Genomic DNA, 11,332 nt, shown 5'->3' with positions numbered 1-11,332 from the left:
TAATACTTAAAAAATGTTAATACATATAAAATTAAATTAATAATATATAAAAATAAGTACGAAATAGCATATCGGAACATACTGATACTAGTACGTATCAATATCAATAAGGAAACGGTATATTCACTAATACGATATTAATTACTTTAATATAAAATTATTTTTAAAAAAATTGAACAATTTCATTATAAGTTCTAATCATATCTGCTCTTTTTGACACAATGCCTAGAACTACCCGTAGCCCCTCCCCAACCCATAAATGGAGGATAATGTGCTTTAGCTAGACCTGTTCATGGGTTGGGCCACTCGATTTGAATCGAGTCTTGTAAAGGTGTGCATTTGATTGAATCGAGTGAAAAAATTACAAGTTAAATGAATTGACGAGTCATATTTTATCATCTTAACTTGATTTGAATTTTTTTTAATTGAATCAAGTCGAATCCAGTGAAATTGTTCAAGTTAAATTAAAAAATTAAACATGTCAAATTAAATACTTGTGACAGTATAATTAATTTCATATTAGAACACATAAATTTGAAACCATATAATATATTTTAAAACATTTTTAAAGAAAAAAAAGAAGATATTTTAGTATGATAAATTTGAATAATTAATTAACTTGTTTATGTCCCAAAATTATTGTTTTAGAAAATTTTAAAATTTTTAACTTACTTTATATATTCTTCAGAATTTTTTTTAAATTTTTTTATAAATTTTTAAAAAAATATATAAATTTTAGAATTTTTATAAATATTTTGATTGTTTTTGTAATTTTTGTTGAAAGAGAGACCAATTTACTTATTTTTAAATTTGACAAGGATCAATGGAATATTTACACCAATCTATTATTCAAATTATTCGAATAGTAAAATTTAATTCAACTCGACTCGAACACGAATTACTTATTAACTTGAAATTCAATTTTTTTTTTCAAATTGAATAGTATTTTTTTCAGCTATATTTTTTATTTTGAAAAGCATAATTGCTGCGAGACAACACAAATTTTATACTTTGAATTTGTGCTCTACAGCATAATGGACATGGTAGGCTATGAGTCGAGTCATCTATTTAAATTTGAAAGTTTTCCTAAAAAACGAGAGGGTTTAGATAAATTGATAGAATATGTAAGTATTGAGGATTAAATGTGTTACTACACCAGTTATAAAAAGGTTTTTCGCTATCAATTTACCAGCGGATAATCAAAACAGGAACAAATTCAAATGTTAACGCCTAAAATTGAAAATTTTTAAAGTTGAATGACCAAAACAGAAAACAGGACTTAATTGGATCAAAATTAATTATCCCTTTTAAAAAAGAAAAACATTTCAATAAATAGAATAGCATGTGCAATTGTCAGTTGATTGAAAAAAGACAACATAGAAATTCAAAGAATATAATTATTATCCACTTGACCCGATCTTATAATTTCTGTTATATTATTTATAAACATTAGATGTATTAAAAATTTAAGTTAAATAAAATTGTATGCAAATACACGTTTTATGTTAATTAATGGTATTTAAATTAGGGAAAATTTTGAATCTCTCGGGTTGATATTGTCTTTGATGGAGATTTTGTCTTTTGATTATGAAAAAAAGCTTGAACCCATTGACTTTTTAGACAACCTTAGTCACTTACGTTCTCATTAGAGTTGGGAGACAAAGCTCTAGTTAAGGACAATACTGATTTGTTGAAGGGTTTGTTGGTTTTCGACGGATGGAACTTTGAAAACTTCTCTTGAAGGAGTTAGTCTCCCTTCAAAATACATATTGCAAGCACTGTTTTCAGAACCGGACCTGATTGAGAATCGACCGAGGTACTAGTTTGGAATAAGGGGTTGGAAAAGCTAACCCACTAACTGATTGAACTGGTTGAATCGGCACTCTAGCCTGTTAAACCAATTTTCTCTATTTTTTAAAATAATTTATTCAAAATAATTTATTAAATTAATCCGATAAAAAATTAATAATCCGACTGATTCAACCTCTGATCCAATTATGAAAACCTTCATTTAGAGATTGTTTTTTTGTATTCAATCATAATTTTTTTTGTTAGGTTGTCAATTATAAGTTATAATAATCATACCTATCTTAATTTGCCTAAACCAATAATAAAACAATATAAAGTTGTTTAGAATAGAAAAAAAAACTTATTTTTTTATCATTTAGTTTAAACCAACCCAAAATAATAACATTAATAATTAGGTAAGGTTCCTTAGTTTGTACTTTTGCATAGTTCCAATACTTAAAAAAATGTAAATTATAAAAAACAAAAATAGTGGTTAGACTCTTTTAATATTATTTACAATAAGATATTTTTAAGTAAATTATATTGGTAGTTGTCGATTGAGTCTTAACTTGATTAGTATGAGTATTATTGTCAATACAAGAGTACGTAAGTTCGAGTGCACTAAAACGTATTATTTTCCTATTTATGGGTTGGGGTGGGATTATGGGTAGATTTAGGCATTGTGTCAAAAAGAACAGATATAATCAGAACTTATAATGAGATTATTAAAAAAAATATTATATTGGTAGTCATCAAACTATTTTTGGTCATTTAATTATAAAAAGCTACAAAATGGTTATCAAACTCTTCGACTTTTTATTCATTTATCCCTAGCCATTAAATTAATAACGAAAATATAACTTGACAACTTTTAAAATAGACATGATAGTAACTTTAACCCTCAACATTTACCCATTATAAAATTTGGTCTTTTATTGAAGTTTTGTTTTTCTTTGTGATATCGAAGGTTAATTTTAAAATAATGAGAAAAGATAAAAACTATTATATTAGATATTTGGGTGTTTCCATTTTATATATATTTATCAAATTTAGTTGATAAATTTGTTAAATTTTTTTTTTAGTTTTTTAAGTATAGGGGTCGTAAAGAAAAACAAAACCAAATTACACAATATGTAAATGCTGATAGTTAAATTTTTTAGAATCAATACTAAATTGACACAATGTATAAATGTTGAGAGTTAAATTTGTTATTATGCCAATTTTAAAAGCCATTAAATCATCTCTCTGCTAGTCATTTAAACGAATAGTGATCAAAAAAGAAAAAAAAAATCAAATAATTGGGTGATCATTTTATAATTTTTCATAATTTGGTGACAAAAATGAAACTTATCAATAATTCAGTGACTACTAGCGTAATTTACTTTTTTTTTTTTAAAATTTGACTCTTACAAATATAAATGCATACCCAAAGCAGCAATTATAGTATGAAATCAAATCAGTATAAAGTATAATAGATGAAGAATCGGAATTCAATGAAATCCTTGTCATATACATGCAGAGACTAAAGACTCGTACACCACAATTGTAAATGATAAGACTCGAATTTAGATAATAAAGATTGAAAGCCTCCACTTTAACCAACAATATAAAAACCAATAAATCGGTTCGATTCTATGTACTTTATAATTTTCACACTTAAACACCAAAGTTAATATTAAATATAAACTATAATCAAACAAAATAAAAATATGATGTGACAAGTTAATAAAATAATATATTTTTAAATATATATAAAAATAAAAATATATAAGGCATTATTGTTTAGTATCAAGTTTTAACATACGCAATTGTCATCTGTAAGTTTTTAATCCCGTTACATGTTGATGTCATGTGAGCATTATTAGTCTGGTGGGCCGGTTTTAATCCTGGGTTATTTTGATTCTTAGTTCAAGTGTACTTTATATTTGATTTAATTCTATCATGTAATTGCTCGAACATAAATTTATAATTGTTTTACTATTACAGTGTATTTGTATTTGTAAACTCTAAAAAAAATTATGACATGACAAAGTCGAATAGGCTTTTTGGTCAATGGTACTTGACATTTCAAATTTGAGTTCATACGTGATTAGTAAGTGGATCAAAATAGACCTTGTTGTCAAATTTAGGTACTAAAGTGAAAAAAAAACCAAGTTAGGGGGGAAAAATATATTATCCCTTTCTTATTTATTTATTTTTTCTTGAAATAAAAAATTTCTAATTTTCTCATTTTTCCTTTCATATCTCACTGTCTCCAACTTCACATTTACAACGCCCCGAAGCTGAAAGCAAAATACTAGCCAGAAAAAAAAAAAAAAAAACCAACTACCACCACGATCACCACCAACCGTTTTATTTCAGAGGAGTGAAAACGACGCCGCATCTGAAACCTTTTCTTTACTCTTCAACCAAGCTGCTGCTCATTCATCCCTTTCTCTCTCTTTTTGGTTTCATTATTAAACACACCAAAAAAAAGAATTTCAAATTATTGGTTTTAAGGTGATCGTATTTATGATCACGTCGTAGCTCTCTATTCCACGCCATTGTTCTTCTGTTTAACTCGGTAACCGTTTCCTTCGTCGTCGTCGTCGTTTTTTCTGTTAATTTTAGGATTTTGATGGATTTATTTTTTTTTACAGTTTTGAGGAGGTTATTGTTTGATCTAGGGAAGAAATGGTTGTTTCTGGGCCAATTACGCCTGGACAGGTACGGTTTTTGAATTGATTTGAATTTTTATTGATTCAGGGTTGCAGGTTTAGTTTAGATTTAGTTTTTGAGATGAACAATGTGGTTTTTGAGCTTCTTCTTTTTTTTTTTAGTTTTTGCTAGTATTGAGTCTGTGATTTCTATGTACTATTTTTGAATTTTTATTGATTCAGTTTAGCTGGTTTAAGTTTAGATTTAGTTTTTTTGAGTCGAACAATGTGATTTTTGAGCCTTCTTTTGTCGTTTTTGTTAGCATTGACTTTGAGATTTCTATGTACCAATTTGAATTTTTATTGATTCTGTGTTGCTGGTTAAGTTTAGATTTTTTTTTTTTGAGATGAACAATGTGATTTTTGAGCCTTTTTTTTTGTCGTTTTTGCTAGCATTGACTTTGAGATTTCTATGTACTAATTTGAATTTTTATTGATTCAGTGTTGCTGGTTAAGTTTAGATTTAGGTTTTTGAGTTGAACAATGTGATTTTTGAGCTTTCTTTCTTTTTTTTTGTAGTTTTTTTTTAATGCTAGAATTGACTTTGTGATTTCTAAGTACTAATTTTGGATTCTTTTATTTGGTTATTGTGATTTTGTACTTCTTTTTTACTATATTATTTGAAGGATTATCAATTCTAGTAAATATTTGTAGAATATATTTTTTTAATTATCATGCTAATTAAAATGATGGTAGTACTTCTAATGTTAGACTTCATTTTCGCTTTTTTAAATTAGAGCATTTTTTTCTTAGAAGAACTTAAGAATTTTTATGATTATTGTATCACGCAACTGTGTGCTTGGTTTGAATGTGTGAAGATATTTGACTTGTAGCTTAGTGACAGTCTAGAGACTGATCTAATTGACTATTGGTTAATTATGATAATACTAGTCTTCATAATGTATTGAGTCTATGTGAATTGTTTGGGATGCAAATTTACTTGATATTTGATGAAAATAACTTATTTGTAATTGTTATAATGCGGGAATCACATTTTCATTCATCTACTGCAATTGATGTTTCATTTTTCTTCTCTTAATTGTTTTCGACCATGCTTGTATGTGTATATTTCACTCCCCTATACTAAATTTAACTATGTTGCCTGTTCTTATGTAAGTATTGTTTTATCTTTCTTTGCCCTTTTTCACTTATTTCATTCTCTCGCAGGCACTAGCTTTGCATGAAATACTTGATGAAACCTTTTCTATTATGTTGCAGGTGTCTTTTCTTTTAGGAATTCTTCCTGTTTTCGTTGCATGGATATATTCAGAGTTCCTAGAATACAAGAGATCTGCATCTCATTCTAAAGTGTAAGAAAATGCCTCTCTTAGGAGTTAAAATGGCTGTACAAATTTGATAGGGGTTTATATTCATTGGATTTATTGACTTCAATATTTGCTGATCCTAATGTCCGAGTTTCAATTTGCAGCCATGCAGACAATAATCTGGTTGAATCAGGAGATGAGAAAATTAAAGAAGATGACCGGGCTCTTTTGCTTGAAGGAGGTCTCACTAGATCAACATCTGCTAAAGTCCATAGTTCAACCATCAAAACAAACTTGATTAGGTTACTTTCTTTGAGTTTCGGTGTTGTTATGGAGTTCTCCATGATTTTACTCTTTACACCCATCTTACCATTTGCTTCTTTTGATTTTCCAGGTTTTTGACTATGGAAGACTCTTTTCTGTTGGAAAATCGAGCAATTTTGAGAGCAATGTTGGTCATTTGCAGAAATACACTTTTTTTGTCAGCTTTCTTTTTCATCTTATGTTTAACAATGTATTTAATGCAGGGCTGAATTTGGTGCTATCCTAGTGTACTTCTATATATGTGACCGCACAAATTTACTAGGAGAATCTGCCAAGGTGTTTTAATACTTCTTGTTTGTGATATTGATTATAATTTGTTTTCATGATTTCCTCTTCTTTTTTTTTTTTTTCAATTTTTTGAAATGCTTCTCAATTATATTGTTGCATCTTCATACCTGATAGGGTCTTGGTTTTCATTTTTATATGTTTCATATTTTTTTTAGTGCTTTCTGGTCATGGTTTCATCTTGCTTTCTTGTCAGTCCGATTTCCTTTCCCCTTCACTATGACAAAAAGAAGATTTAATCTGGGTTCTCTAGTTCTGTAAAAGCTCTTCAAGTAATTTTTGCGGTCCGGAACCCTTTGAACTCATTGTTTTTCTTATTTTCCCTTCTAGGTGAATGTTATTTGTGTAAACAGCCTTTTATTTTTTTCCCTTTGTACTTGCATCCTTCCTTTGGTCCTCAAATTTGGGAGGATACTAATCTGTAATAAGCAGTTTGTGAACACCATGTCCTTTCACTAATAGTTTAATATACATAAATTCCTTAAATTGCCTGAAAGGCTGAAATTATTTTCTTCTCTTATGGTTGGAAATGTTTGATGGCTAAGATTTTCCTTTATTATTGGTTAAAGGGGCTATATATATTAGCAATTGATGATATATTGAGGTTTAGTGCTTTGTTTTAACTCATTGAAGAACACTATAGAGAATTATTTATCTATTTTAAATTATTTCTTATGTGTGTTTCCTTGGACAGAAATACAACCGCGACCTTTTCCTCTTCCTCTACGCTATTCTCATCATAGTTTCAGCAATGACTTCCTTGACGAAACATAATGATAAATCGGCATTCTCTGGAAAGACCATGCAATACCTCAGTAGGCATCAGACTGAAGAGTGGAAAGGATGGATGCAGGTAAGTGTTTATTGCTAGACGATCTTTAGATCTGCACTGATGCTCACACGAGACTTTTTCTATCTCTATCACATTATGAGATTGCTTGTGTTTGCAAGTCCACGGGAATCCATGATATCCGCTGACCTTTTCTTCTGAACCAAATAATTTTTCAGAGTTCTGCCAGCTGCACTTACGTGTCTTTTTTGCTTTTACAGGTCCTATTTCTAATGTACCATTATTTTGCTGCAACGGAGATATATAATGCAATACGTGTCTTTATTGCCGCATATGTTTGGATGACTGGATTTGGAAACTTCTCATACTATTATATTAGAAAGGATTTTAGTTTAGCACGTTTTACCCAGGTAATATTCTCTCTTTGGGTTATAATGCCATATCAGCACTCCAGCCGTGTAGTTTATATATCGGTGAACCAAAGATCCTTGTATAACTTTGATTTGATGCAGATGATGTGGCGACTAAACTTTTTCGTGGCATTTTGCTGCATTGTTCTCAACAATGATTATATGCTTTACTACATCTGCCCGATGCACACGCTTTTCACCCTGATGGTGTATGGAGCTCTTGGGATTTTCAACAAGTATAATGAGAAGCCATCGGTGATGGCTGTGAAATTTCTTGCATGCTTTCTCGTAGTTATCTTTATTTGGGAAATTCCCGGAGTTTTTGAAATATTCTGGAGTCCATTGGCTTTCCTTTTAGGTCAGCGACCTACCTACCTCTTTCTTCTACTTTTCATTTGATTTATTGACTTAGCTGAGTAGTTTACAGTTTAGATAGTTCATGTCCTTTTGATATGCTTCTAAATAATATACATTTTTTATTGCATTTCAATCGGAATGTTGTGCTTTCCGATATGAACCTCATGTGTGAACATGCAAATGAGCCCCATTGAATTAGTTTTCAATTTTATTTCAAAGTTCGTTCATTGTTCTTGGCTTCGATATGTTATAGCTGTTTGGTTATATCATTTCTTTTTCTCCCTTCAAATGGCAGGGTACACGGATCCTGCAAAACCTGATCTGCCTCGGTTGCATGAATGGCAATTTAGATCCGGTCTTGACCGCTATATATGGATAATCGGAATGATATATGCTTACTATCATCCCAATGTAAGCTTTTATAATCTTTTGGTTACATGAAAGTCATGTTTTCTTGGTGCACAAGTACAGTCTCTTTATATTGTTTTAAATCGTAGATCGAGAAATGGATGGAAAAGTTGGAGGAATGTGAACCCAAGAGAAAATTCTCAATCAAAGCAAGCGTTATTTCGGTTTCTCTATTCGTAAGTTTCCTGATCTTTTGATCACTATAGTTTAGATTATGCCTATCGGTTTTCTTATGTAAGCTTTGTTTGTGTATTTTCTTAAATTCTTCAGGTCGGGTATCTGTGGTACGAATATATCTATAAGCTGGACAAAGTTACGTACAACAAATTTCATCCCTACACATCTTGGATTCCCATCACGTGCGTATTATGGATTTCTTTTCGTAATTTACTCGGATTACTTGAGGAAGTTTATATTACTTTAGATGAATTCCGGGATCTGACTCTCTTCTTCTCGGCTTTCTTATGGTTCTAGTGTCTACATTTGCTTGCGGAATTCCACCCAGCAGCTTAGGAATTACTCTTTGACTCTCTTCGCGTATGTTTCCAGACTATTACTAATTTCATTCAATCTGTGCCTCGTTACAACATTGTCGATTATTTATTTGTGTTTTGAGGAGCGTCCGTTGTTATGTTGCTCTTAACCTAATTATGCTACGTTTTTGTGCTTCTCAGGTGGCTTGGCAAGATAACTCTGGAGACATACATTTCTCAATTTCATATCTGGTTAAGGTTTGTTGACAGATCAAAGTTCTCTCTTTTTAATTTGGCCCTCAAAATCGATATCTACGAAATAGCACTGAAGCGGTGAAAGAGTAACAAGTTTACGGGTCTATAAGATTCTCATAATTGCATTTCATACGTGCAGATCAGACATACCTAATGGACAACCAAAATGGCTACTTTCATTTATCCCGGAATATCCACTGCTCAACTTCATGCTTACAACTGCCATTTATGTGTTGGTAAGAAAATTTCCTCTGATATTCCGTACCTTTCCAACTGTTCGTTTTGTTCATTTGCTTGCCGTCTTCGCCCTTCTACAGGTATCTCATCGACTTTTCGAATTAACAAATACGCTCAAGTCCGCTTTCATTCCCACAAAAGAAAACCGACGACTACTATATAATGTTATAGCCGGAGTAGCCATTTCCGTCTGTTTGTACTGCACCTCACTTATTCTTCTTCAGATTCCTCGTTCAACGGTAAGCTCCTAATCCCGATGAAACATTAACTAAATTTCCGAATTCTAAATGATGCATCAGCTCCATTTATTTGCCATACCGTAGTAGCTTCTTATGAACTAGATATTATCAGAATTCACCATGTTCTTAACCTGTCAATAACGATTCCACCATTACAGGCCTGAGAAAACACGATTCATGAATTAGAACCAGCTTTCACACGGGACATACGAAAAAGAAAACATATACTTGGAGCAAAAATAAAGAAAAAGGAACTTGGAAGGTATCTTTAGAATCTTCCTTTTGAACTAGATGTTTCCGATGATTGCGAGTAAAATATGTCGTTTTTTTTCATCTGTCGAGCCAAAACTAGAAGTCTTGGCTCCTGCTTGGCTGCTCGGGTCACCGATGATCGGAACAGGCGTATAGGGACTAAATCTTTCTTTTTCCTTTTTTACATTTCTGCTGTAACATTGCAAAATTTTGCATATATTGTGTTTTCTTTTTGTATTATTTTCGAGTCATTCATTGAAGAAAATGTAGATTCTATGTGACATAATTTGAAATCCAATACTAATGCAATTGTTCTTTTTTTTTTCTGAAACTTAGAAACAAGAAAAATAAAGCAAGTGAGAAATTAGGAATTAGGGTTAATAATTGATTAAAAATAATAGTTTAATTATTAAAATGAGAAAAAAAACCCGAAAGTCCAAAGCGAGGAAAATGGTATAATTCAAGCTTAAACCAAAAAATTATTGTTTATAAATTATATTTTGTTATAAAATAAATAGAGATGGAGAAAATAAAGGACAAAGAAAATATAAAAGCAATAGAGAATGTATTTTATTGATCAAAAGGGATGATTACAATGCTTCATCAGAGTCTCTATTTATAGACATAAGAAATATAAAAGAAGCAGAGATCTAGTTCTATTAACTATTAGAATTTGAAGTATATTAAAATTCTATCTTAGTCATGATGGACATCCACTTAATAAGATATTCATAATACTCTCTTAGATGTCTTTTAATAGATAATATGCCTTATTAAAACTCTTGGATGTCTATTAATAGATAATATGCCTTATTAAAACCTTATTAGGAAAAATCTTGTGTGATAAAAACCTAATGAAGGAAAAAGAGTACACAATCTATAATATGCATAATATGTTGCTTCATTAAAAACCTTACCAATAAAACCTAATGGGACAAAACCTCGATTAAGGGAAAAAGAGTGCAACGCATATTAACTCCCTCTCATGAAAACATCACATATTTTTTCATATTCTACGTATTCAATCTTGTACTAGTTTTTCAAATGACTATTTGAATATATTTGCTAAGTATTTATATTACCATTCTTTTAAAAGTCACGAGTAAGGAAAATTTGAAGAAATATATTTTGATCTCTTCAGGAGATTTAACAATAATCATAATAAACTTTAATCATGATTCTTTTATAAAAGCACAAATAGGTATTTTGGATCATTTTATAATTTTCCTTCAACTACTATTTATTAAGTTAAATTTACCACATATGTTCAAATTATTTCAATTCATATAAATGAACAATTTCTCGAGAATTTCAATATGCTTCTAGCATCCTAAATTCTTCAAGGATTTTAATATAAAACTTTACTATATAGTGATTCATAAAAGGTTGTAATAATAACCATTAGACGCAAGTTAAATCTTTTATGAATTATCAATTTAATAATACATCTAAAAGTTATTACATCCACCACAAAAGAATATTATATCTTTTCATAATCAATGTTAAGACTAAGCGAAAAACTTCATATTTTTATTCCGCTTTTGCAAAACTAT

General features: G+C 30.1%; 1 protein-coding gene across 2 annotated transcripts; it reads left to right on the top strand.

The window, feature by feature from the left end:
• The first annotated feature begins 4,030 nt into the window (after positions 1-4,030).
• On the top strand, positions 4,031-10,099 carry LOC107960252 (protein REDUCED WALL ACETYLATION 3). 2 transcript variants are annotated; one of them, XM_016896557.2, is made up of 17 exons: positions 4,031-4,351; positions 4,428-4,494; positions 5,703-5,794; positions 5,914-6,051; positions 6,144-6,200; positions 6,277-6,349; positions 7,053-7,211; positions 7,409-7,558; positions 7,661-7,916; positions 8,211-8,326; positions 8,413-8,499; positions 8,594-8,682; positions 8,798-8,860; positions 8,998-9,054; positions 9,191-9,287; positions 9,369-9,527; positions 9,686-10,099. In XM_016896557.2, the coding sequence occupies exons 2-17, from the start codon at positions 4,462-4,464 to the stop codon at positions 9,689-9,691; spliced, it is 1,632 nt and encodes a 543-aa protein (XP_016752046.2). In that variant the 5' UTR covers positions 4,031-4,351; positions 4,428-4,461; the 3' UTR covers positions 9,692-10,099. The 2 variants fall into 2 exon arrangements, with proteins under 2 accessions (XP_016752046.2, XP_016752045.2); XM_016896556.2 differs by having other exon boundaries at positions 4,065-4,351; positions 7,409-7,916.
• Positions 10,100-11,332: the final 1,233 nt, after the last annotated feature.

Source organism: Gossypium hirsutum, chromosome D06 (assembly GCF_007990345.1).
Source record: "Gossypium hirsutum isolate 1008001.06 chromosome D06, Gossypium_hirsutum_v2.1, whole genome shotgun sequence".
Lineage (NCBI taxonomy): Eukaryota > Viridiplantae > Streptophyta > Magnoliopsida > Malvales > Malvaceae > Gossypium > Gossypium hirsutum.
The sequence above is the reverse complement of the archived record's forward strand: the minus strand, read 5'-3'. Positions and strand labels throughout refer to the sequence as shown.

What these genes read in the sequence shown, in the direction of transcription:
- LOC107960252 (XM_016896556.2), top strand. Translation starts at nt 4,462, where the DNA reads ATGGTTGTTTCTGGGCCAATTACGCCTGGACAG. An exon ending in CGAGCAATTTTGAGAGCAAT is followed by an intron (nt 6,201 to 6,276) that starts GTTGGTCATTTG and finishes TATTTAATGCAG; the next exon opens with GGCTGAATTTGGTGCTATCC. An exon ending in ATGCTTACTATCATCCCAAT is followed by an intron (nt 8,327 to 8,412) that starts GTAAGCTTTTAT and finishes TTTAAATCGTAG; the next exon opens with ATCGAGAAATGGATGGAAAA.